Below are 27030 nucleotides of genomic sequence, written 5' to 3'. Positions count from 1 at the left end.
ATCTTGCCTAAGTGCAGAACCTTACATTTGTCCCTACTGAAATTCATTCTGTTAGTTTGGGCCCAGTTCTCCAATCTGTTAAGCTTATCTTGAATTCCAATTCTGTCTTCTGCAACAAGTTGCTACTATTGCTTCTTCGTATATACAGCCCTTCACATTTGGGGATCAGTTTACTTGTGAGATTGCCTTACCCATATAGGCCCGTGCAACTGCTTTGATCTGAAGAACTGGCACTGTTACAGGTGCAAATATTCATTCTGCAGTTTTAAGTAATCTGTACTTTACTGCAGCAGCATCTACACTTTGGAACTCCCTGCCGATTGAAAACAGGCAGGTGCCTTCCCCTTTACTCTTTTTGGCACCTGCTTGAAACATTGTTGGCCTACGTGGAGAGGTGTTTTAATCTCTTTTGCTGTTAATTTCAATTATCTTTAAATGCTTTTAGTTTTGTTTGTTTTTTTAATTATTTTAAACAAACTGGTTTTATTGATCATTGTAATATTATAGACCACTCAGAAGTTTTGTTGCAATCAAGTGGCCTTCAAATTTTAGTGAAATAAACAAGCAAATGCCAAGGTAAACAGGTACCAGGTGCGTATCTAAGGGAAAGCATCCACAATGACTGCCTATGCAGCCAGGGACCTGCATCTCTCCCCTAAGTCGTTTTCTTGGTTCTCACCTCCTTGGCAAACTTGCATTCTCTGAAGGATGGTGTTACAGAGGGGGGAAAGGTCCCCTTTGGGGGCTGGAACAGGGCCTCTTGGTTTGTTTTCCTGAGGTTCCACCTCAGCTTTCTCTGTATGCGTCTAAGTTTTGAAATCGGCATATTCACCATAAGGCTGCAGAATGTTCTAGGGCGTACAAAACATGACCTAGAACTGGTAATCTTTGTTCTGACCCTGACATCCTGAGGTTCGCCCTGTAACCAGAGCAGCAGGTGAACAAACGTGGTGTCATCACAGTGCAGGGCTGCCCCTTTAAAAAGAAAACAGCAGATGTTTGGATAAACCCAAAAGGTTGTTTGCACTGTACACAGGAAGCGACAAGAGTCCATCAAGCCCTCCTGCCCTCTTTCTGCTTTTGCTTGATTACCTTAAATCAAAAGAAGGCTGTTCCAGTCTTCCACGGCAAGGCATTTCCCCGTCAGGCCTTTGGAGAGTCTTTTCTCTCCCTTTTCCTCTCCCCAGGTTTCAGGACCTTCTTCTTCGCCTGGACATGAGACTTTTCATTCTGTTAGCCTTTGCCTTCTGGTGCTGCCATGCCAGCCCTCTCCAAGGCCAGAAGGTAGACTGCGATGATCCTGGGGTCTTTAACGCGGTGGATCTAGCCCTGAAGGAATTGAATCGAGGCATAACTAATGGCAACAAATATGCACTCAGTGTAATCCTTGATGCCAGCAAAACAGTAAGTAGACTCTGGAACAGCAGAAAAATCATCTCTGATTATTAATCTTCCCATGCAAGGACTATTAATTTGTTCTACAAAAAGACATTTCCTACAAATCAATGCGATCGGATGCAGGAGGGGACATTGCTCATGAGTCAGGAGTGCTAATTTTCTCTCTCCTATCGTCGTTGCTCTCATATAGTTCTCTCTCTCTCTCTCCTTAATATTGAAGCACTCTAACTAGTATAAAATTAAATGAGCACCAATTATGACTCCGTTTAGTGAATATTTCAATTGTATTAATAATTATCACTGCATAGAGCTAATGCCGGATTTCAGAAAGTGTACACCCGCAGAGTTTTATGTGGGTAACTTGCAACTTATGCGAGGGTCCAGTTCCGTGGGTCCATGCAAGTACGCAAAAATGCGTAAAACCAGAAATCCCGGGAACACCGCTCCCCGGCAAAGTGGAGGGCTGCTTACCCAGTTTTGTCTTTTTCTAAACCTTTAGTCCTTTTTTTTTAAGCACCTCTCATAATTTGATTAATACCTCCACTTGGTAGCTGACGATTGTGGGGTGGGATGGCAGTGCTCAAAGGACCACCCATAAGTTGCATGGTTGCTGTTTACCGGGAGGTAGTACTTAGTTTTAGCAACCGGAGGTACCACTGTATTATTATTATTAATTGAAGTTATATTGGCAAACTGGCCAAAATGTATAAAAAAACCTCAAATGTTTGTTGGAAATTTAAAAAGGGGGATGGTACCTTCATGCACATGTGGTGGAGCTGTGTGAGGATACGAGAATTTTTTGGATATAATATACAATGAACTCAAAAAATCTTTAGATTCCCTTTTTTAAAAAAACCAAAGCCTTTTTATTAGGTGTCATGTCCACTGAAATCCAAAAAAAAATTAGAACTATCTTTATGTATGCAACTATGGCGGCTAGCATTTTAGTAGCAAAAAAACTGGAGATGTAGCTCAATTCCTACAAAGCTTGAATGGCAGGTGAAGATGATAGAATACAGTGGTACTTCAGGTTACATACGCTTCAGGTTACAGACTCCGCTAACCCAGAAATAGTGCTTCAGGTTAAGAACTTTGCTTCAGGATGAGAACAGAAATTATGCTCCAGCGGCGCAGCAGCAGCAGGAGGCCCCATTAGCTAAAGTGGTGCTTCAGGTTAAGAACAGTTTCAGGTTAAGAACGGACCTCCGGAACGAATTAAGTACTTAACCTGAGGTACGACTGTATCTATCATCTATCTATCCATCCATCCTTAATTTATTCTAGAATATAGGCATTCCTGCTCTGCTGGCATTTCTTAAATGGATCGTTCAAACCCATCTATTATTGATGGACTAATTAAGCATAAAAGCTTGCTTGTACAAGAGACCGGTGTCACTCTGGTTTCAAGCACAGTGGGTAGGGCTCGCCATCGTAGGAGAAAACAGCACGTAGCTTTATCAAAGGAGCCAAATATTGATGTTGAGGTGGGGCAAGTGCAAGTCTGAATGCAGCTGTAGATCACACAGTGCGTCGACCGCAGCAGAATTTGGAACAAGTCTTCTGCTTGGAAAGTTCACAACACACCGGCTGAAGAGCTGGCTTTGTTTACGGAGGTTAAATATTCCCATCAGTTACCTTTCACTTATGAAATGTTTGCTCTGCTTTGCAGCTTGCGGACAACGGTTCAACGAATGCTTAGCTGAAAGAGCTGTTTCACGGCATGTAGCAGAGAAACACAGCAGTGTGCTGAGTCCAGTTTCATTCTGTTGCTTCTGTGTTAACTCGGCACAAATTACTGCAGTTGAGTTAATGAGTCTGGGTGTTGTGTCTGATTCTGCCGTTTCACACGCGCAACACACTTCTGCTTGTGCAACTCCTCTCCCACACAGCTCCCCCTATGCACAATCAATATCTGTTCCAGAGGATTGAGGGACCTTCTGGAGAGGGCACAGAGAGAGGAGAGGAAGGGAAAGTCCTGTTGTGAAAGCAAAAATATTTATTTATTTGAAGCATTTATTTGAAGTGCTTAATATTTTTTTAAAATCTGTAAGCGGTATACAAAAATGACACATAATAAAAACAACATTAGATAGATGATAGATAGATAGATAGATAGATGATAGATATAGCTATAGATTAGATAGATAGATAGATAGATAGATAGATAGATAGATAGATAGATAGATGATAGATAGATGATAGATAGATAGATGATAGATAGATGATAGATAGATGATAGATAGATAGATAGATAGATAGATAGATAGATAGATGATAGATAGATAGATAGATGATAGATATAGCTATAGATGATAGATAGATAGATAGATAGATAGATAGATAGATAGATAGATAGATAGATGATAGATAGATAGATAGATAGATAGATGATAGATAGATGATAGATAGATAGATAGATAGATAGATAGATAGATAGATAGATAGATGATAGATAGATAGATGATAGATAGATAGATGAGAGAGAGAGAGAGAGAGAGAGAGAGAGAGAGAGAAACACAGGAATTCAGAAATTATGGGCTCTGATCTTAAGTGCCAGGGAATTACCAGGCAAAACAATAAAACCTTTAAGAGATATCTGAATACATCTGATATATGCTACGATTTGACATGTGCTGTCACCTTCTTTCTTATGTGTAGAGGAATTTTTATTTTTCTTTAAAGAGAAGTATATATTATTTATTTCATCTGCAAATTGCTTCCCATAAGGCATTCCAAAGTGATTTAGCATCAGGCTATGAGATGCCCCCACATGCAATGGGGCTACATAAGCATAGATTTATCACTTCATTTACCATTTTCAAAAAACTAGGGCTTACAGCAGGGGGCACCAACCTTTTTGGACCAGTGAGTACATTTTGAATTTGAATTTTGATGAAGTGCTGCATTCTACAATTCTATGAACAGAATGGGAGCTGCTATCGGTGCTCCCACCAACCCCCTGCTAAACCGCACACAACTTCAAGCTTACTAAGAGAAATCGTCTATATGTCCTGCTGGTTTTGACTGTGGCGCACAACTCAGGCACATTGTTTTCATTGGGTTTTCTTTGAGTAAAACCGAGCTGGACATGAGCATAAAACACAGATGAAATCGGCAGCACCTTCGAAACAAGCATAGGCGACTGAATCGTATGTTCAGATTAGGCTTGCGGAAAATAATGATAAAAGGGTTTTGGATACTTCTTCCACCTCCAAGTCCTCTTGTACACCCAAAATTTGCTCTGGAGGATCCCCCCAACCCTCCAGAGCAAATGGCGGGTGGGTGTTTGCAAAGAAACTATAGAGGGGAGGAGAAAAAGAAGGCGGTTTGTGGGACCCTTCACCATCAGGGTCCCAATGCAGGTTACAACAATTTAAACTTGGTTCTTGAACTTAATCCATTCTAGGATTCCGTTCAACTCCTGAAACTGCTCAACAACCAAGGCGCAGCTTCTGATTGGCTGCAGGAGCTTCCTGAACTCAAGTGGAAGCTAATAATAATAATAATTTATTATTTATACCCCACCCATCTGGCTGGGTTTCCCCAGCCACTCTGGGCGGCTTCCAACAAAACACTAAAATACAATAACCTAAGCTGCGTTAGATGTTCAGCTTCTGAAAAACCAGAAGACTTAATTCTGGGTTTGCGGTGTTCGGGAGCCAGGGTGTTCGAGTACCAAGGTACCACTGTACCAAAAACAGTTCAAAACTAAATACAGTGCTGAATTTGGGGTATTTACTTAATTTTCATGAATATTGATCCAAGGGAGTGGCATGTGTTTGATATATGGTAATTCTATTTTGATATTTAATTTGATTGGGAAAGTCTTTATCAACCTCCTCCAAACTGAAGCCATGTGGTTTTTTTAGACTCTAGGGCCATCTTCCCCAGTTAGCATGGCCAATGGTCAGGGAGGAGATCAGTGGTCGAAAACATCTGAAGGGCCCCATGTAGAAAGCTGATTTAAATATTCATTTTACTATGCAACTCCCTCTTTGGATATTTAGGTGTAGTAATTTCATTTTGTCTATCACTGGTTGAACAAAAGCACTGAAGTATTCTTAATAGAAGCATTTAAAATGCAAAAAAAGAAAGAAAGCTGAGCATACACTGTCTACCAAACAAAATTTCTTGCACACTTTTGGAAAAATGGGTTTCCAGCAGAAAAAAACCTGGTCATTTATGATCCTGGGGAATAGGCCTCATTTAAAATGCCGCACATATGAATAAGTCATTAAGAAATCCTTCTGAAAACGATCTTCCTGGCTCCCTGTGGAAATGATGAGCACTTACATAAATGTTTTCTTCAGCCAGGCCCTGGCCAAAATTACATTGTGACATATCAGCTAAAGAAAACCTCTTGCGTTGCTGGAGATGCGACTCCCTGGCAAAACTGCGAGTTCATGCTATTATCAGAAGGAGTAAGTATCTATATTTTCTCTCTAAAATGTATGTATAATTTAGCACAAACGTGGTGGGAAGGTGCTACAGGAGAGGGCAACAGACACAGGAGCATACCCCTAAACAGACCCAATTTCTGATTGGATCAAACCAAAAGACGCCCATTTTTATTTTTATTTTGGTCTCATGCTGTGGTGCAAGTCAGCTGATTTGCTCCAAAGTGCCGGGCCAAAGGGCTATCAAGAGCCTTTGTGGTGTAGTGGTTAAGAGCGGTAGACTCGTAATCTGGTGAACCGGGTTCACTTCCCCGCTCCTCCACATGCAGCTGCTGGGTGACCTTGGGCCAGTCACGCTTCTCTAGAGTTTCTCAGCCTCACTCACCTCACAGAGTGTTTGTTGTGGGGGAGGAAGGGAAAGGAGAATGTTAGCCGCTTTGAGATTCCTTCGGGTAGTGATAAAGCGGGATATCAAATCCAAACTCTTCTTCTTCTCTTCTTCTATCGTTTTTTGGGTGTCTCATGTTCTCGAGGAAATCCTCTGGTTTCCATGAAAACTGAAAAACAAGCGTCCCAATTTTGATCAGCGGGATGTTGGAGGTATGCAGGAGTGCCCATGTAGAAATGCTTTACACAGAACATGGGAGAACTGTGCTCTGGGTACAGGTCGCACCAACATCTTTAGCAGGGATTCCAATGATGAAATTGTGTTGGTTGCCCAAGCATGCAAGCTACAGTGTGTATGACCCTTTGCTTGTATATACAACTCACAAGCGTGTATTGCTCTCAGTGCTTTCCAAATCTCACTTGCTGTTTCAAGGTCTCGTACATGAGATAACTGAGACTTCTCTAAACTCAAAATTAAATTGGCATAGGCTTTGTCCTCCAGCCTTTGTTCTGCTTCATCTACTTCTTCATCCTCATCTTTTACAGGAGGGTTAACAATAACAGTCCAACATTGTTCTTTCTTTAAAAACGCCTGCATTTGTAAACTCCATGACATATAATTGGACTCTCCCAGTTTCTCTGCTGGAAAATAGGAAGCTCCCCCTTGAGCTCCAGCTCCAAGTTCAGCCATGGCGCCACCCAGCTTCCAGCTTTCCACTCAGTCCTTACTCACACGTGGCTTGAAGCAATGTTCGGCTCCTGGTCTCAAACAGACACTCCCTGCCAACGCTTTCACACAGCCAGCTGCTTGAGAAACGCTGAGTTGCTTCCAGTCTCTGGGTTCTTTTCACACTCTGTCTCTGCCCACTCAGGACTGGGCCCATAACCTATTGGAGGGGGGTTTTCAACTGGTGGCAGAGGACAGACTGTGACTCCAGGAGACAGGTGTAAAACCAAACTTAAACGAAGACTTTATCACAAAACAACAAACAGAAATGCTGGTGGGTGTTATTCCTGCAGGCAGGGGACAAACTGCAGCTTTTTCCCTTTTGTAGCCACGGCCAGCTGCAACCAATTAACCCAGAGTTTACAGAGACTTCTTAAAGGTACACATGTTTCTGTGCAGAATGTCTCCCAACATGAAGGATACATACCTAATGTCAATAGACATAACAGCAGTATCCAAGATGGAAACGGAAGAGAAGCGCTTGCTGGATCCGACCAGAGGCCCATCTAGTCTAGCTTTTTCTCCTTGCATTGGCCAATCAGATGCCTAAGGGAAGCTCAGTGTGGAATAAGGGCTTGTGTACATCAGAAAGCTGATCCACGTGAGCAAAAAAAAAAAAATCCTACCAACTGCTAGATTGTGGTGCTACTATTGATATATTTACTGCTGAAAAACCCAGAGATTCATTTCCATGCTAATTCCATCCTTACAGGGATCAATATATTCGCCATTAGCACTACATCAGACTACATCCACACAGGGTTTTTTTCAAATAACTAAGCAAGATTATCCCTGCTTCAAAGTACTTGGTCATTCATTCGTGAATTACGGTTAAGCAGTTCTCCAGCAAACATTAATCTTTTAAAATAAATAAATAAATAAATAAAGCCACCCACAATGGATTAAAAAACCCCACATTTGCAGCATCGCTCCATTATATGATCAATTTTCCTTTATCACGTGCTTTCAACTGACTTTCAATGTGAGATTAATCCTTTTCGGAAACAAATCACATGATATCACCTCAGGATATCGTTTTCGGTAAAGAAGGCCTGCTTGGATTAGTTCTGGATGAGAACATTAACAAATGATAGTTTCCAAAGAAGGAGTTGGCTAAATCAGCTTCAAATATCAACGCTAAATTATTCACCTAGTTTTCCATTTACACACAGTCTGCCTGAAGGCAACTGAGGCGATGTTTGAACACAGCCTGAAACAATAATAAAATAGAGGGCCATAGAATAATTTCGAAACATTAGTTAAAAGTCAACGGCAACTAGAGATGGGGAAAGATTTTTATTCAGTCCACTTTTTAAAACAAAAATGACCTAAATTGTATAATAATAATAATTTATTATTTATACCCTACCCATCTGGGTGGGTTTCCCCAGCCACTCTGGGTGGCTCCCAACAGAATATTAAAACACAATGAAACATCAAACATTAAAAACTTCCCTAAACAGGGCTGCCTTCAGATGTCTTGTAAAAGTCAGATAGCTGTTTTATTTCCTTGACATCCAATGGAAAGGCGTTCTACAGGGCGGGCGCCACTACCAAGAAGGCCCTCTGCTTGGTTCCCTATACCTTTGTTTCTCTCAGGGAGGGAACCACCAGAAGGCCCTCGGCACTGGACCTCAGTGTCCAGGCTGAACGATGGGGGTGGAGACGCTCCTTCAGGTATACTGGGACAAGGCCATTTAGGGCAGGCTTCCTCAACCTCGGCCCTCCAGATATTTGTGGCCTACAACTCCCATGATCCCCAGCTAGCAGGACCAGTGGTCAGGGATGATGGGAATTGTCGTCTCAAAACATCTGGAGGGCCGAGGTTGAGGAAGCCTGGTTTAGGGCTTTAAAGGTCAGCATCAACACTGGATTGTGCTCAGAAACGTACTGGGAGCCAATGGAGGTCTTTCAGGACCAGTGTTATATGGTCTCAGCGGCCACTCCCAGTCACCAGTCTAGCTGCCATAAGAATAGAAGAAGACTCTGCTGGATAAGCAAATGGCCTATCTAGTCCAACATTCTGTTTTTACAATGGCCAACCAGTTGCCTATTGAAAACATGCAAGGAGGAGCCAAGCAGAAGAACACTCTCCCTTCTTGCAGCTTCCAGCAACTGCTGTTGAGATGCATTACTGCCTCCAACTGTAGAGGCAGAGAATAGCCATCACATCTAGTAGCCCAAACTAATGCACAGATTGGAGCGTAAGTATTTGAGCTGTGCCCCTGATTCAGCTGAAGCCCTAATCCCATGCCAGATCAGGTTGATCTGGGCTCCAGCTGAATCCAGTTGAGATGGCTTTCAGTCAGTCACCTGGGGTTGTCAAAAGGCAGGGCAGTTGGGTGGGAGGGGAGAAGGAGAGATAAACAGCCTCTGCAGTGTTTGCCGCAGGGAGCTGGCAAAGCAACACCCAGCAGGATTGAACCCTCTACTCACCAGCTGGCATTTGGAAGGTATGATCCTGCTCTCTGCAGTGGAGGAAGGAAGGAGGAAGGAGATCTACAGTGTCTCCATCTTTGCCTCCCAGCTCCCAATCATAGGTTTGCCATACATCAGGAAAATTCCTGACATGTCCTGGTTTTTGGATGTAAAAATGGCCTCAAGGGGGAATTTTGCTGAATCGGCAAAATGTCAGGGAAAACCCAGGTGTATGGCAACGTGGTGGGAAAAGCAAAAACAGCTCCAAAAACTTAAAATTACCCAAAGAAGTTCAATATTTTTTGAAATATGGCAACCCTACCCAACCACATGTTTAAAAGGTAAAGGTAAAGGGACCCCTGGCAGTTAAGTCCTGTCACGGACGACTGTGGGGTTGCGGCGCTCATCTCGCTTTACTGGCCAAGGGAGCTGGCGTTTGTCCGCAGACAGCTTCCTGGTCATGTGGCCAGCATGACTAAGCCGTTTCTGGCGAACCAGAGCAGCGCATGGAAACTTCGTTTACCTTCCCGCTGGAATGGTGCTTTCAAACTGCTAGGTTGGCAGGAGCAGGGACCAAGCAACGGGAGCTCACTCCGTCACAGGGATTCAAACCACCGACCTTCTGATCGGCAAGTCCTAGGCTCTATGGTTTAGACCACAGCTTAAAACTGTAATTAAAGTTGTGAGTGGGGGAAGTGAAGCCACATCTTCTTCCCCTGCCCCACTCCTGACCACAAGTTTAATCAGAGTTTTAAACCCTAATTAGCTCTAAGGTTGGCCTGCAAATTGATTTGAGAGCTTGATCTGAGTCAGTTTGGCCCTGGGTCAGTGCCGAGCCAAAGTGCCAGACTGAGGGGACCTTGCAAAGCCTGCATTGTTCTTCTTCAGGTATTCCTTTATGTATCAAGTTTCTTTCTTTTTTAACATTTTTTTTAAATTAAATTTTGAACAAAAATAACAAATATAAAAAACAAACAATAACGAATACAACAAATAAAGAAAGAAAAATATACACGAAAACAATATCAATTCCATAAAATGGGATTCTCCGAATCCCGTGACACACACCCCCACACCCCCCCGGTTCCTTAAATTTTTCTTTTCAGCTGCATATCATTTCTACTCCAAATTATTTTCATCTCAAATTTCCTATACTATCTCTATAATTACAAGTGTTCTTAAAATGCTGCCAATACATTAACCTGTTTACAATACTTTTGCAAATATATAATAAACATTTCCCATTCTTTTTTAAATTTCTTGTCGTCTTGATTTCTGAGCTTTCCAGTTAATTTCGCCATTTTAGCATAGTCCATGGTTTGCCAATCTTCTTTGGTCGGGACTGCTTCCCTTTGTGTCAAGTTTCTATCCTGCCCTTCTTCCCAAAGTATCTCAGGCCTGCATTTCTCAGAATTCTGCATTTCTTCAAATTTTGCAGTACAGTTCTAGCAGTAACTAACAGCATAACTATCAGAGAAGAGGAATTTTATGTCTGGTAAACACTAATCATTGTCCTTCTCACTCCTTGTAGGACTCCGGCGAGTGTAAAGCTGAAGTTCACATCGATGACTCCGCCGAACATTCCAACGTTTTGCAGAAATGCACTAACATTACTGGTAGGCGGTACTTTTAAGTTAGCACGCAGTAGGCTGACCGAATAGGAAAATAGTGACTAGGAATGGGCAGAAGAATGGTCCATGTTGATAAATGCAAAGAAATACTCCCCAGGAAAGGATGAAAGCCCCAAGCTTGGTTTTATTTTGTTGTTGTTGAGTCGTTTAGTCGTGTCCGACTCTTCATGACCCCATGGACCAGAGCACGCCAGGCACTCCTGTCTTCCACTGCCTCCCGCAGTTTGGTCAGACTCATGTTTGTAGCTTTGAAGACACTATCCAACCATCTCGTCCTCTGTCATCCCCTTCTCCTTGTGCCCTCCATCTTTCCCAACATCAGGGTCTTTTCCAGGGAGTCTTCTCTTCTCATGAGGTGGCCAGAGTATTGGAGCCTCAGCTTCAGGATCTGTCCTTCCAGTGAGCACTCAGGGCTGATTTCCTTCAGAATGGATCGGTTTGATCTTCTTGCAGTCCATGGGACTCTCAAGAGTCTCCTCCAGCACCATAATTCAAAAGCATCAATTCTTTGGCGATCAGCCTTCTTTATGGTCCAGCTCTCACTTCCATACATCACTACTGGGAAAACCATAGCTTTAACTATAGGGACCTTTGTCGGCAAGGTGATGTCTCTGCTTTTTAAGATGCTATTTACTTAAATTAAAAGGAGCCCATTTTGTGATGGGTTACTTTAGTACGTGTGCAGCAAGATAGGAATTGAGAAATGGGCCACAAGGAGATATTCAACCAATAGGTCCGTGTATTTGAAGGGGTTTGTGTGTCTATGAGTATATTTGAGACATATATGCTACCAGTACTTACCATGAAGCAGAAGGAAGCCTGGCTAAGACCCCCATTAATATTTCCCAGCATGTACATATTTCATTTACATTTATGGTTTATTGAGGTAATTAAGAAACAAGGCTAGGAACTGAATGCCAGGCTGGCAGGACTGAACAACTGAGGCAGAAGCCTACCAAATTCTCAGATGGACACATGTGAGGGGGCAGTGCCCAGACCTGAAGGATCGATGCCCATCGGATGTGTATGAGGCCTGAGTATTTGCAATACGGTTTGTTAAAGCCATTTAGCACCGAACTTGGAGCTGCAACTTGGTGCTTCGTGTGGCAGTGCTGTGGCAAGTTACCGTATGTTGTAGCGCCTATGCAAATGCATCCCCAATTGCTGAGAACCTGAACTGTTTGCAGGCACCTTAGCTAAGCTTCTTTCTGCGAAAGGCTGGCTGGCTTTATTTTTACCTTACCAGCAAGTCTTCTAACTTCGTTCTCAAACACATTTATAAGGCAATGGTGACACCTAGTTGTCACTGTTAAATGGTAGCTGTATGTGTTCTGCAGGGACACTTTCTGGCCCCTTTGTGAAAGCTGAAATCTACATGACCTGTGCACCGCCGGAAAATACAGCTCTGATTCCAAAGTCTGGGAAAGTTCCCCGTTGTATCTGAAGAAACATGGAAACTAGAAGTACCCTCCAAATCTATTGAATAGGATTTGCTACGTTCAGGGTGCCTTGTCAATCACAGGAGCCAATTCCTAGGGACCATGGGGGCTTCAGCCCCCACAATAAAATATTTGAGGGGGCCGCCTCCCCAAGTTTCAGGACATTTCCATTCAAAGGGGGGTGCATTGTGTCATGGGCCCCCACTATATTTTATTCAAGTTGGCACCCCTGTTGTCAATAGCTGGATGAATTTGCATGGCCATGGGGACCAAGAGAAGGGGAGATTGCCAGTTTGATTAAAGCTGCAGCACAGCATTAATCAAATAAAAATTGCCATGTTCAAGCCCAGCGATGGACTATTTGTGTACAATGCTCAGACCTACTCTGCCTTCGACTCCATTCCTCTGGTCCTTCACCTCCTATGTTTTTTATTATCTGTAAGTTGCCTTGAGTCCCTGTCAGCTAAAAAGGTGGGGCATAAATAAATTTATTACTAGTAGTAGTACCACTTATAAACGCCATCTCCAACTCCTCGAAAGAGTCCATCAATGGTGTCTCCGAAAAACTTTACACATCACCTTGGAAGACAGGCGAACTAATATCTGTACTGAAAGAAGCAAAGATCACCAGTGTTGAAGCAATGATTCTTCAACATCAACTTCGTTAGACTGGTCATGTTGTGTGGATGCCTGATGATCATCTTCCAAAGCAACTACTCTATTCCAAACTTAAAAATGAAAAGTGTAATGCTGGTGGTCAACAAAAGAGGTTTAAAGACTCTCTTAAGGCAAATCTAAAAAAATGTAGTATAAACACTGACAACTGGGAAACACTGGCCTGCGAGCGCTCCAATTGGAGAACAGCCTTTACCAAAGGTGTCATAGGCTTTGAAGACACTCGAACTCAGGACAAAAGGGAGAAACGTGCTAAGAGGAAGGCACGCTTGGCAAATCCACACCGTGATCAACTCCTGCTGGGGAATCAATGTCCCCACTGTGGAAGGACGTGTGGATCCAGAATTGGCCTCCACAGTCACTTACGGACTCATTGTTAAAACCGTGTTTATGGAAGACAATCTTACTCGGCTACAAGTGATCGCCAGAGAAGAAGAGTAGTATTTCTTTTCCCTTGCCTCCTATAGGAGCCCAAGGCGGCAGAATAACAAAACAGCAAACAAAATGAAACAAAAGCAGTGTTTCCACATGCTCATTTTGTTCTGCAAGACTACTATAGCTGTACTGTACAAAGGGGTCCTTCTGACTGGTGTTCTATGGCAGCTGTATTATGCAACATGTTCCTGACTCAATAATAATACATTAATGGTCGGTTGATTCTGCATCGTTCTTCTGCTATGCTTCCTGAAAGCTACCACACTCCTGCTGTCGAGAGGCACTATAAGCGCAACAAACGCAGGGCAAAGCCAGAAAATTTGCAATATGATTTCAGCAGGACGTTGTAGGATGTGCACTGATTGCAAGTTAAACATTGACTGGATGTTAAGCAGTTTGCCCACCTTTAAGGCTTTGCAGGTGAAAAGTGGGGTGACGTATGACCACTGAGATGAGCGCAAATCATCATGAATGTGCAATAAAAGGGAGATTTTGAGGGGCCCTACATTTTGGAGAAGTGGTCTCTTGCTTCTATTTAAATTTCAATTAAAAGCAGCCACAGGGAACCCTAAATTAGACTGGGACTACAGCACTGAGGGTTGAACATTTTTCTTAATGATGTTCATCTACTGTGAATGTCTTACCTCAACCACTATTCCCCCCCAGGAAATTTCTTTCTTTCTGCATTGTACCAGTTTGTGCACTGGGCAGTGGAGCTGGAGCTTTGCAGCATACCAAAGCTGGCATAGTGCTGTTCTTGTTTTGTTTGTTCTTCAGTCCCAGACAAGGTGACCAGGGTGCATGCCGGATGCCTAGGCTGCTGGCAATCCATATCCACCAAGATTTTGGAGTTGCTGCCCATTTTGAGACACGCCATACAGCTACATAACAACCAGAGCGGAATGCCAAACCTTTTTGAAGCTGGAGAGATAGTGAAAGCCCAGCGTCAGGTTTGTATATGTCTGGGGTGGGGGGAACCTAATGTCATGTGCTCCTTGGCATCATCTGGGTCTCCATACGCTGGTGTCATGACCTCAGGGTCTGCCTCACCCTCTTCAGGGGATAATAATAATAATAATAATAATAATAATAATAATAATAATAAATTTTAAAATTTTTAATTTATATCCTGCCCATCTGGCTGGGTTTTGCCAGCCACTGTGGGCAGCTTACAACATATACACTCGTACCTTGGTTTTTGAACAGCTTAGTTCTCTAATGTTTTGGCTCCCGAATGCCGCAAAACCGGAAGTGACTGTTCTGGTTTTTGAACGTTCATTTGGAAGCCTGACAGGGCTTCTGCAGCTTCTGATTGGTTGCAGGAGCTTCTTGCAGCTAATCAGAAGCCACGCTTTGGTTTCCGAATGTCTTGGAAGTCGAACAGACTTCCAGAATGGATTCTGTTTGACTTCCAAGGTACGACACTCTCTCTCTCTCTCTCTCTCTCTCTCTCTCTCTCTCTCTCTCTGTGTGTGTGACATAACATGAAACATTAAAAACAAAATACCCTATACAAGCAACAGACCAATAAATCAATAGAAACCAATTACAATAATAACAACAATAGTGATAATAATAGTAGACTGTTTACAGTTATACCCAAATTAAAGTAACCGCCAACCTCAACTACCGTATTGTTCACTCCATAGAACGCACTTTTTCCTTCTTAAAAACTAAGGGGGAAAGTCTGTGTGTCCTATGGAGCGAATGCAGGGGGGAGGCAGGCAGGAAAAGCCCCCAAGAGCCGCACACAAGCTTTGCGCGGCTCTTGCGGGCTTTTCCCCAGGAGGGAGAAGGGACCGCCGCTCCCCAACCTGTTCTGGGGGCTGGGGTCGGGGGAAGCTCGGGCTTACCCCGCCCCCAGCCCTGCAAGCTCCAGGAGTGGAGGCAAGGCTGCAGGCGACCTTGCCGCCACTCCCGGACCTGTTCTGGTGGCTGGGGACAGGGGAAGCTTGGGGTTTCCCCACCCCCAAGCCCCACAAGCTCCGGGAGCGGAGGCAAGGCTGCCTGAAACCCCCTGAGTGCAGCGGCAGTTCAAGCTGTGCTTGGGGGCTTCAGGCAGCTATCCACAAGCCTTCGGAGCGCGGTGGGAGTTCCCCCCGCACTCTGAAGGCTTGCGGATAGCAGCCTAAAGCCTGAAGCCCGGGGAGCGCAGCGCCAACTCCCACTGTGCTTCCCGGGCTTCGGAGCGTGCCCCCCAGCCCCGCAAACTCCGGGAGCGGCGGCAAGGCTGCGCGCAACCTTGCCCCTGCTCCCGGACCTGTTCTGGGGGCTGGGGTCGGGGGAAGCTCGGGCTTCCCCCGCCCCAGCCTCGTGGCTAAAAATGAAGCCATGACAGCTAGTGGAATCCATTCCGATCGCTGTCTTGGCTTCTGCCAAAGCCGCGTGCAGCTTCTCCCGGCTGGAGAGGTTGCACGCGGCTAAAGAGGAAGCCAAGACGGCCAGCGGGATGGATCCTGCTAGCTGTCTTGGCTTTTTTGCTCTTCGGGGCTGGGGGGGGGGAATAATTTTTTTTCTTTAATTCACCCCCTAAAAACTAGGTGCGCCCTATGGTCCGGTGCGCCCTATGGAGCGAAAAATACGGTAAACATTTAACCAACACCAACCTGACAAAAATGAAACAGAGGAGCCAAAATTAGAACATTTTAAAACATTTTAGCTAGTTGCCCCAACCCAAGATTTAATCCAGCAAGACTGTGGACTTGGAGGAAAAACAATGGGAGGAGTGGGAATTGCCCACAGAGCCACCCCCAATGGTCCTCACTGCGTCAGAAGGTCCAGCATGGGAAGAGATGTTCACTTCCTCAGCCTGAAGAGGTTTCATTGCCCCTGTGACTTTGAGAACTCCAGCCCAGAAGCTCAGCAGAACCTCCATCTCCCTTGAGCTGTAGGGGAACTTTTGTGAGTCATTTGCAACCTCTCCTAAACGTTTCTTCCAGGTGGTGGCTGGATGGAAGTATAATTTTGAGTATTTGGCCAGAGAGACAAATTGTTCCAAGGCTGAATTTACAGATTTGACTGCAGAATGCAAAGCTCTTCCTCAAGGCGTAAGTGAACCTCTCTGTTTATTCTGGAATAAAGAAGGTGTCAGAGAGAATTTTGTGCAAAAAACACCTCAAAATGTTAGAATCACCAAACGTACATGAACCAATGGGTGAATGAACCATACAAATTGGACATATTAGCATTTTTGAAAATTGCATACAACGTGCATATTTGATTTACACAGAATTTGGAAAATAAGTTGAAGCAGGACAAAGACAGATGGAATTGTATGTAACCAGCAGAAAAAAATATAGAGTGCATAGAAATGTGATAGCATTTGATGTACCTGAGGTTGCCCTCCATCCCTAACCTCACTCTCCACCTTTGTAATGTATGATGGAGATTGTGAACAGAATTGCCAGGGAGCCAGAGCAGACAAACCAGTTCAGGGAAGGGTTTCCTTTTCTTTTCTTGAACCATACCTAGGGACGAAGGAAAAACTCAATTCAGCAGGTATTTATTTTATTAATTAATTTATTGTTTTATTAATTAATTTTTTTATACTGCTCTTTATCTGTAGATCTCTGTGAAGTTCACAACATTTAATGGCAAACTTACCAAATTAGCACTTTACGAAACAATATGCGCAGCAAAACACAGTCGTATACTGAAGTTAACACTTCTCTGAATTTTGCAAAGCAATTCTCCAGTCAAGAGATGTATACAAAAATGCAGTGCTTTTTTCTTAAAAAAGAATGTTTAGGGGTACTCTCATTTTGACTCAAGAAAATCACTATTTGATTGTTCAAATCAAGAAAAATCAATACAGGATATGGAGAGAAGTACAAAGATTCACAAAAATGTTTAGGGGTATGCGTACCCCTGCGTCCCCCCCCCAGAAAAAAGCACTGCAGAAATGCATATACTTGGATAAAAGAGTGCATATAAATGTATGTATGTATTTATGAATATGGCATACAAAAGGACATTACACATGGGGAAATCGCTTTGCAGAAATGTGTGTATTAGGAGACATCCTTTGCAAAAATGTGCACACTGGAAGAAATTAGCAGTAAGATGCTGTTGAATTTTCATAAGAATGTAAACTTTAAAAAAAAAAAAGATTTCAATACTGTTTGCACCTGAAAAAGTTTCAGGGTGGACATGCTGTTTTGTTTCTAATCTATACATGTCCCATAGCTTCCTGCTGAAGTCCTGTATCTTTTCAGACCACAAGTGTTCTGGTTTCCCCCTCCCCTGCTTTTGTTGTGCTATACTGAAAATATTGCCCCTCCAAACTGCAATATTGCAGTAACGTTAGGCTAGCATCGCTGAACAAGTAATAAAGCAGAATGATGTGTGGACGCTTCGGTATAAGTCCACCTTTAACGCATTATTATTGTGTCAATGACATGTTGCAGAACGCACCTGCAAAAACAACACCAGTCTGTTGGGTTCCCGGGGCTGCAACAACATCCTAGCAAAAGTGGGAACTAAAGTCCTGTCTAGCTCCTAGACGGTAGCTTCCTCCGGGGATATTTGGCTGGGCAGCCAAAAGCACTTCAGGAAACAGCAGTCTAATTCATTCTGTTTCTCCTCTTGGCCAAGAGAGCTGCGCTGGAAGAGTTGCCAAAAGAAATAAAAAGATTAAGACAGCAACCAGTTTAACTCCAGGCAAATATTTCCATAAAAAGGAAGTTGTTAAACGATCCTCTAAAGCATATATATCTGCAATGCAGTTCAGAGGAAGGATGTTTCGAGTGGAGAGATATATATATTCCAGCCAGGAACTTACTAGCTACTGCATTGTTAGAGAAGTCTCTGAGTTAGAAAGAACAGCTGATTTGCTTGTTCTTGCTCTGCGATTCTGCCTCCTAATTCCCCCATCAGTGGTCCAGGCCAGATTACAGGGGATCGGGGGAATGTGGATCAGGAACATTGTTTGGAGACCCTGCAAAGCAGGCGTGGGAACTGCAGCTCACCAGACTACAACTCCCATCATCCCTGTCCATCAGCCAGGATGGCTGCAGCTCATGGAAGCTGGAGTCTGACAACTGCTGAAGGTTCTCAGGTTCCCCACTGCTGGGGTAGATGAGAAAGGGAGAAATTGTAACCCTAACCCCTATCATAATGAAAGCATGGTACTGTTCTCGCCCCCTCACCCCAACAGCTATGGCTATTGCCTACCCAACTTTCTTAAGGAACCGCCCAGCTGAACTTAAGCCTCTACGGAAGCAATGGACATCAAAAAATCTCTGAAACAGAAACAAGGTCATGAGAGGGTAGGAGAGGGTATATTAATTGCAATTCATCCCTCCAAGCGCCCATGTGTGTGAGTTAAACATACACTGAGCAGATCCTAAAGTCCCACCCTTGGCAGAAAAATGGAATTAAGTGCCTCTGCTCAGCTTCTAAACTATGGGTTACTATTTGACTACAAGAACTCAAGGGACGTGGGTGGCGCTGTGGGTTAAACCACAGAGCCTAGGACTTGCCGATCAGAAGGTCAGCGGTTTGAATCCCCGTGACGGGGTGAGCTCCCGTTGCTCGATCCATGCTCCTGCCAACCTAGCAGTTCGAAAGCATGTCAGAGTGCAAGTAGATAAATAGGTACTGCTCCGGTGGGAAGGTAAATGGCATTTCCGTGCGCTGCTCTGGTTCGCCAGAAGCGGCTTAGTCATGCTGGCCACATGACCCGAAAGCTGTACACCGGCTCCCTCGGCCAATAAAGCGAGATGAGCGCCGCAACCCCAGAGTCGGCCACGACCGGACTTAACAGTCAGGGGTCCCTTTACCTTTACAAGAACTGAGCTTAATACTAATGAAATTTCATTTTTACCGTTTCTCCTCATGTACATAGTTTTGTATACAATATTACCTTATTTTTGCAAACCAATTTCCCCCTAATTTAATGCAATTTTGTGTGTTATTCTTTGTAATATATCTATTTTAAGCACACTTAGCCCTAGTATATGCAGCTTTGTGCATGTTGCTTGTCGGGAGAACTGCATTGCAAAATTCAAAGAAGTGTGAATTTTGAAGGCGGTGTTTTGGTTCATGTGCTGTTTCAGACACTGCAAATTTGGGAGGGTGAACCAAATCGAATTTCTCTTCCATCCCTGCTGCCCTATGAATATTAAAAAAGGAATGGGAATGGGGAGGGAGGTGTGGTATGTCCTTAACATCTGGAGATTCCTTTTCTCCTTTTCCAATTAAACCAAGAGGACCACATCAGGACATCAAAAAGAAGAGCAAAGCTCGAGATGTAGCGGCCAACACACAGCATTTGCTTTTATTTTCGGGGTTCAATGACCACTTCACCTTGTCTTCTTTTTGCTTTCTGTCCGTCCCCCCCAGCACATAGCTAGTTGTGTAGTTGATGCCGTTGTGGACTTGAAAGGGAAGCTTGTGCATGCTGAACAGAAGTGCATCCTTCGAGGTTTGTAACTGCAGTATTATAAAAAAAATTGGGGGGTGAAGTTAGTATTCATCATCTCTACGTGGGGGCAAAAAAGGTAGGGCACTGTTTGGCTCTGTTTGGGCCACAGTGCTGTGTCACACGGGACCTGGCATTAATTCCTATGGGCCAAAGAGACAAGTGAGAAACAGACCGGAGGACAGAACGCAGGCTCAGCTTACTTAGGACAATGCGGAGATGGGAGACCAAAGCGTAGCCTCTTCGCCGTAGCTATGGCAGCAGCGCCCATGCCCACTGTCAGGGGACTGCCATCGGGACTGGCGAGGGAGGCAGGGGGATACAGGGAGCCTCCGACGCTTCTGAGGAGCAGCCACTCGTCAAGCGGTGGGGGAAGCCAGTAGAACGGAGGGGGAAGGGGATAGCCAGGCGAGGGGAGGGCTCGAAGATGCTACTGAGAGCCCCAGCACCTCACCTAGCCCGGCTGGCCAGCAGACAGACATGCCGTTTCCGTCACCCAGCTTACGCAGAGGGGTGAAACGTAAGGAGGGGAGGTGGCGATTTGGGGTGTCTAAGTTCTTATGTTGGGGGAGAAACCGGAAGGGGCCACTCCCGGAATCTGCAAGCGACTAGGACAGACAAGAACTTTGTGTTTCTGCACTGTATATAGTTTGCACCAAATAAAACCTGTAAAAGACAGGTCTGAGTCCTGCCTGGTTACTCGTGAGCAACCACCACCAGTGCCTGACACCCACATAGGCCTTCTATAGCTTCCTCTGGGCTTCCTCACCTCTCCCCGCAGAAATTAGGCTTGAAAGAAGCATTCTGTTGTAACCAATAGAATGTGGTCGTGGCATGTGCTCAGTCGCAATGCATGCATGGTGCCTGCAGCGAGGTCTCCGTTTTGAAAATTATTTGATTTTGATGAAATCTAACGTGTTTTACTTAGTTTGTTCGTTTACTTACAGAAAAGGAAAAGTTTTCTGGCGCTGTTTGTCCTGGTTGCCCTCAACGTATTCCAACAGACAGCCCAGAACTGAAGGAGCCACTGGCGGTTGCCCTGGAGAAATACAACTCGCAATGTGGTGGCGATTTCTATTACAAAATTGAAAACATTACAGAAGCTTCAAGCCAGGTCTGAACTCTGTTGCTACCGTTATATTTCAATGTAATATTTTAAGAAAATTGACTCAAACTGGGATGAACTGTTCAGTCTGTCTCGAGAGACAATGGAATGTGCTTCAGGGGGTGAAGTCAAATCGTTGGGGAATCACAGCGCCTGCTGTGGCTGCAGAGACTGATGACTCGTAACCGCTGCCCCCTGTGTTGTTTTTTATGCATTATCAGCACCAGATTGGCCTCCCTGGGGCACAAGCCTGGGCAGTGTTTATGGAAGCCCTGAGCTGCCCAGACTAAAAGACCCACCTCTCAATTTCCAAGACCCCCTTCTCAGCCTCGCTGGTGTGGTCCAAAGGAAAGCAGAGCAATCCGTTTGGCACCAGCTTGGCTGCAGGAGTTGCAAGAAGGAGGCATACAAGACGCCATCCAAACACCTTAGGGACTCCACTCAATTTGTTTAGAGTTTACTTCTTAGCCTTTTCTTCTCCCAAATATATCCCGCAAGGCAGAGGAGCTTTAGAGTCAGAGTTTTCCTACTAGAAGGGTTACCTTCTCATGTTGATGAGCCCCACCTGTCCCTTATGGGAACATAGAAAGCTGCCTTTTACTGAATCAGGCCAACGATTCATCAGCTCAGTGGTGTCCACACTGGCTGGCAGTGGCTCCCCAGGGTTTAAGGCAAGAGATAATCTGAGCCCTACCTGGAGACGTCGGGGATGAAACCTGGGACCTTCTGCATGCAAAACAGGCAACCCATCACACTGAGCTTCAGCCCTTCCCCAAAATTTAGACTTTCCCATACTGGGAGTCAAACCTGGGCCACTTGGGTGAAAACTGTGGGAATGTTCAGGGATGTAATTTAGCAGAGCAACTTTCCCCTTTTTTAAACTTGCACAGCGGATGTGTTTGCTCAGGCTCACTAAAGCCTCTAAAATACGTTTTCCTTTTTGGTAATTCCCCATTTAGTCCCTCGTAAAAAGATAGACACAACACAGTCTTCTTTAAAAGTATAAAAAGAGTTTACTCACACATTCTGTTCACAATTGGATCACAGAAGGCAGACTTAAGTTAGAAAAGTAATATACACCTGGAAACTATCCCATAAGGAGACGGCTCCTTTGTCCATTCTTGGCTGCACGCCAAGAGAGCATCTTAGGCAAAGCAGATGTTGCTTCTTCGACAGATGTGGTCAGAGAGAGAGAGAGAGATGGCTGACCAGTCCTGCTCTTTTGTTACCTGGGCAGGTGAGCTCATGCCCACCTCTAGTCACATACAGAAGAAGTCTGTCCCAGCCAAGGAGAAACAGGAAGTTCCGACTGGCTGGTCCAGACACCCCTTTTTATGTCCACTCTAGGGATGTTGTACTTGACTGCTCTAGTGTTTCACATCCCACAAAAATCAGGATTCCTAACTGCTAGACCACATGAGAATATATACATTAAGCCAGATGGGATAGTAATTTTCATGCAAGACATGCCCCTACTGCTTAACCCTTTCTGTGCAAAAGTCCTGACTTGGGTTTTGAGGCTGCGCTTGAACTGCGTGAAGGCTTCACTCCCAACATGAGGTGTGTCCCATCTCAACGCCATCCTGACAACCTCCACGCTGTTTTTAAATATAACAATACTAAGTATTCACAGTGTGCTCTACAACATCCATTCCCCTTTACTCATGTTTTTCCTGATCATCTTTCTCCTTAAATTTCAGGTTGTCGCTGGAATCATGTACCGAGTTCACTTTCAAATTAAGGAGACAAATTGCTCTAAGAACATTGTCCCGAAATTGAATGATGATTGTCAGACTACAGAAGACAGTGTAAGTTACTGGGAGAGGTTCTAAGATGAATATTTTATTTCAATCCGCTAAATAAATCTTAAATTTGTATGCGGGTGGGAATATTGCAGATCCATGTGGTTATTTGTATTCTTACTTTTTGAGAAGTCCATTCCTGATTCACTTTGATTTAAACTTCTTTAGTTCCCTGGTTAGACCTGAATGCTAGGTAATATGTAATTCAGTTAAGATTTGTTGCCTTAATTTGTGTTTGGTTTTGGCCTTAACTTTAATAAATTTTATTCCTCTTCACATGAAAACCCAGCACAACTGTTTCTAAACGGAAAGGTTATTTTTTTTAATAAAAAAAAATACAGATAAGAAAATGCCACAAGCTTTCACAATAGCATTCCCAGCTATAATAATTTGCCAGGGTTTGTATTTCATGATAACCTTTGACTAGAGATGTGCCACTGCTCTGTCTTGTTTTGGCTACAGAAACTGTTATACTGCTATGCATCTATTTACGAGAGACCCTGGACGTCAGAAATCCAGCCCAAATTGAAATGTGGTGAGGAACCTCAGGAGGTATGAAAATCCAAATTGTTACAAAACCACCCCCACTCTGCCAAGCGGTAGCAAAAGTCCAGAGGGTTCCAGACACTCATCCAGGGTCTGTGTTCCTTTGAAGAATTGAGACACAGCAGGGACTGTCGTAGCTTTAAGAAATGTGGTTTATTTACTTATTTACAGCTTCTGTTTGCACGGAGGGAGTCCAGATCTTGCAGCATGGTCATTTCAAGAGGGGCTTGTTCCCCATAGCAGTGCAGCCTTGGAGTCCAAGGCATCTGTCCCAGCCAGCCTTCAGCCAGCCAGCCCAAGATGGATCCCAGTCTTTCTTCTCCTTCTTCTTCCCAGCACACTTTGCTAAAGACTCTCTTTTCCTGTCACCTCACATCTAGTTATCCTGGCAGCCTTCTGTCTGCCCCGGCCCAAGATTCCTCTTAGACGGGCCATCAACCCATTTTGTCATATGAATACCTCTATCCCAGGTGATAGAGTTTTAAGATGAGGCACTGCTGTTTTTAATATTGAATTTTAAATTGCTGTAACCTCTCCTTAGAAGAAGAACAGGTAAGAAATTGAAATAATAACGAGCCAGATAAACTTGGAACAGTCTTGTCCAGTGATATCTAGAAGGCATCTGGCTGGAGTACAACTCTCGTCATTGCAGACCGCTGATGTTGCTGATGCGAGTTGGGAGTCCAACAATATCCAAAGGACATCAAAGTGCAGAAAACTGGCTTAAAGGTTTGGTGTGGTTTGGTACAGACTGGAGAGAGACAAGGACCCACTTCCCATGCTAGTTCTTCTAGTCTTTAGAGCTCCAGTGAGAGCCAGTGTGGTGTAGTGGTTAAGAGTGGTGGACTCGTAATCTGGTGAACCGGGTTCGCGTCTCCGCTCCTCCACCTGCAGCTGCTGGGTGACCTTGGGCCAGTCACACTTCTCTGAAGTCTCTCAGCCCCACTCACCTCACAGAGTGTTTGTTGTGGGGGAGGAAGAGAAAGGAGAATGTTAGCCTCTTTGAGATTCCTTCAGGTAGTGATAAAGCGGGATATCAAATCCAAACTCTTCTTCTTCTTCTTTTTCTTCTTCTTCTTCTTCCAGTCAATATGTTGATTGCATTTGGCCTATAAGACTTAATGCTCTTAGCCCAATGTACAGTGGTACCTCGGGTTACAGGCACTTCAGGTTACAGACGCTTCAGGTTACAAGACTCCGCTAACCCAGAAATAGTACCTCGGGTTAAGAACTTTGCTTCAGGATGAGAATAGAAATCGCGTGGCGGCGACAGCAAGGGGCCCCATTAGCTAAAGTGGTGCTTCAGGTTAAGAACAGTTTCAGGTTAAGAATGAACCTCCGGAACGAATTAAGTACGTAACCAGAGGTACCGCTGTATCTGAGAGACTTGCTTTTCTGTGTGCCATTGTAGGAAACAGAAGAAAGCCAGCCCTTGAAGAAACCAGTCATGATGCAGGTACAGGCAACACAATAATGGGGGGACGATGACGTGTTATGCTTTAGCAGTTTTGGAGCCACCCCTAGAGTCTAATCACTCTGGGCACATCTGTTGCTGCAACCTCATAATTTTAATAGTCATTGTGACTTCTCCCATAGAATACTTGGATTTGCAGTTTAGTGAGGATTCTGTTAGAAATCCTGAACTTCCCCTCATAGAACTGAAGTTCAGTAGATCCCTGTCTGGGCTGAGGGAATGGCTTTTAAACCAGTTTTAAGCCTGAAGTGGAGCTATGCCCTCAAAGATCAGAACAACTTCCAGAAAGTTCATTATTGGGGGGGGGGGTCCTGGATTCAGCATGGTCCGAGTTTCCAATTTACATTTCACTATATTTTAATAGTTAAGTCTAATTCTTGTCTGTTATTGCGCAATCTTGACTTCCGGGATATGTTGGTCTGTTTTAAGCACCTAATTAAATACATTGTGATGGCTTTTCAGCTTATGAGGAGACCTCCAGGTTACACCCCATTCCGAAGTGCTGGTCTAGCCCTCATCACAGGAACAAGCGGAGGTGAACCAAGTGGGGCTTGTAACCTAGGCTTTGGCAGCAATCATGGCCACAGCCACAAACATGGCCACAGCCACAAATATGTCTTTAAAAAGCCCAAAAGCAAGCCGAAAAACAAGTCTTCTGAAGAATCTGATGAAGACAAAACTACACTTACACCAGCTGCTGAAATCTCAGAACGGCTACCTACTTTAGACGTGCTTCAACAAGAGGAAGTTGAGACACCACAAGACAGCAATGGACCTCCACCTTCTCTGTTTGAACCTTTACCGGATCTGCCAGAACCACCAGCTCCTAAGTGTCCAGGGAAACCGTGGAAACCCATTATAGCCCTTCAGGAACCTAGTCGTGACTTCACACTCGAAGATCTTTTACCTCCCTCTGTGGACACCGCTGAACCGATCGAAACAACATCAGCTCCCAACCCGTCAATCTCCCTCGATTTTGATCTCACAGATGCTCTGTAACCAGTTTATTATTTCTTCAGGAATTCATGAAATCCCACAGCAGTTGAAGTGGGAAAGTGACTGGGATTTTAAGGCTGCGTGCAAACATAACACTGAAACAGGAGTTGCGGCAAATTGTTTTCCCACACGGCAAACCTGGCCTCCCCCTTTTGCAATGCAATTGGCAGGTGTGCAACCCCGAAATTTAAACGTTGAGTCAGCAACCTTGCCTCTCACATGCTTTTTTTGTTTTGTTTTTCAGATTATTTATTTCAGCATTTGTCCTCTTCCTCCTTTTCTGACATTGGGACGAAAAAGCAAAATTTAAGAGTTACCAAAGTGTTCCAAGGACGTGGGGGTGGTAGGTTCAGTATATCACAGGCAACCTGCCAATCTGCAATGTATAGATGGCTCCTATAACAAACTCTCAGAACTAGTTGCCTCTGTACCAATCCCTGGAAAGAATCATTGGTTTGAACAGAATGTCTTAATTGCACTTTTCGAGCAACCTCGCTACACCAATAGTGTTATGTTTGTCTGCAGCCTTGTTAGCTTGGAATGAATTCCAAGTATGATCTAGCGTATTGCACCTGATTATTTCCCGCCCCGACTCAGTTGAAATCAGTAGAATGTTCCAGCATTGAAACAGTAAGGATGAAAGCAATGTAGCCTACTTACTCTAATGCAAAGTACATTTGGTGATTGAGCTGTGCTCTCTTCCCTGGCTATTGCAAATAATAAAGCAAGCATTGAAAAAGCACTCAAGTACTAAATATACTTTGTTGGCAACGAACCAGGAAGGTCTTTGAAGGCTTGGCCAGAGAAACTCAGTTTTCGCAAATGCCTCTGGGCCTCAAACTCAGAGCTAAAGCAAAATTTAAAAAGTGATAAACCTCGCTATATTTAGGCACCCCCTACTTCATGAACCACAGCAGCTGAAATCTTGAATTTTTCAAAAATAGGTTGGTTATGAAATCCAAAATGATGACTCTCATTCCAAGCAATGTATGCAGCATCATCTACTGATAATTATTATTATTATTACTATTTATTAAATTTGTATACCGCCCTATACTCGCAGATCTCAGGGTGGTTCACAAGATAAAATCACAATATAAAAACACAGAATGCATAATGAAAACAAAAACAACTCAATAGTCATGTGGCACCGTGAAGCCCATAATGCATCATAGGATA

At 44.1% G+C, this 27030-nt stretch overlaps 1 protein-coding gene across 1 annotated transcript; it reads left to right on the top strand.

Annotated features, from left to right (window-relative positions):
- The first annotated feature begins 1021 nt into the window (after positions 1 to 1021).
- Positions 1022 to 26387, top strand: KNG1 (kininogen 1). The gene is made up of 11 exons (XM_053390661.1): positions 1022 to 1404; positions 5709 to 5819; positions 10859 to 10943; positions 14285 to 14457; positions 16447 to 16554; positions 19850 to 19931; positions 20876 to 21042; positions 22734 to 22841; positions 23298 to 23387; positions 24793 to 24837; positions 25318 to 26387. The coding sequence occupies exons 1-11, from the start codon at positions 1216 to 1218 to the stop codon at positions 25852 to 25854; spliced, it is 1695 nt and encodes a 564-aa protein (XP_053246636.1). The 5' UTR covers positions 1022 to 1215; the 3' UTR covers positions 25855 to 26387.
- Positions 26388 to 27030: the final 643 nt, after the last annotated feature.

The sequence above is a fragment of the Podarcis raffonei genome, chromosome 5 (assembly GCF_027172205.1).
Source record: "Podarcis raffonei isolate rPodRaf1 chromosome 5, rPodRaf1.pri, whole genome shotgun sequence".
Classification (NCBI taxonomy): Eukaryota; Metazoa; Chordata; class Lepidosauria; order Squamata; family Lacertidae; genus Podarcis; species Podarcis raffonei.
This window is presented reverse-complemented; position numbering and strand designations above follow the sequence as displayed.

Bases quoted from the DNA above. Each gene is read 5' to 3' on its own strand.
- KNG1 (XM_053390661.1), top strand. From the start codon at position 1,216: ATGAGACTTTTCATTCTGTTAGCCTTTGCCTTCTGGTGCTGCCATGCC. The intron at 14,458-16,446 runs GTTTGTATATGT...CGTTTCTTCCAG, and splicing joins TAGTGAAAGCCCAGCGTCAG to GTGGTGGCTGGATGGAAGTA. The intron at 22,842-23,297 runs GTAAGTTACTGG...TTTTGGCTACAG, and splicing joins GTCAGACTACAGAAGACAGT to AAACTGTTATACTGCTATGC.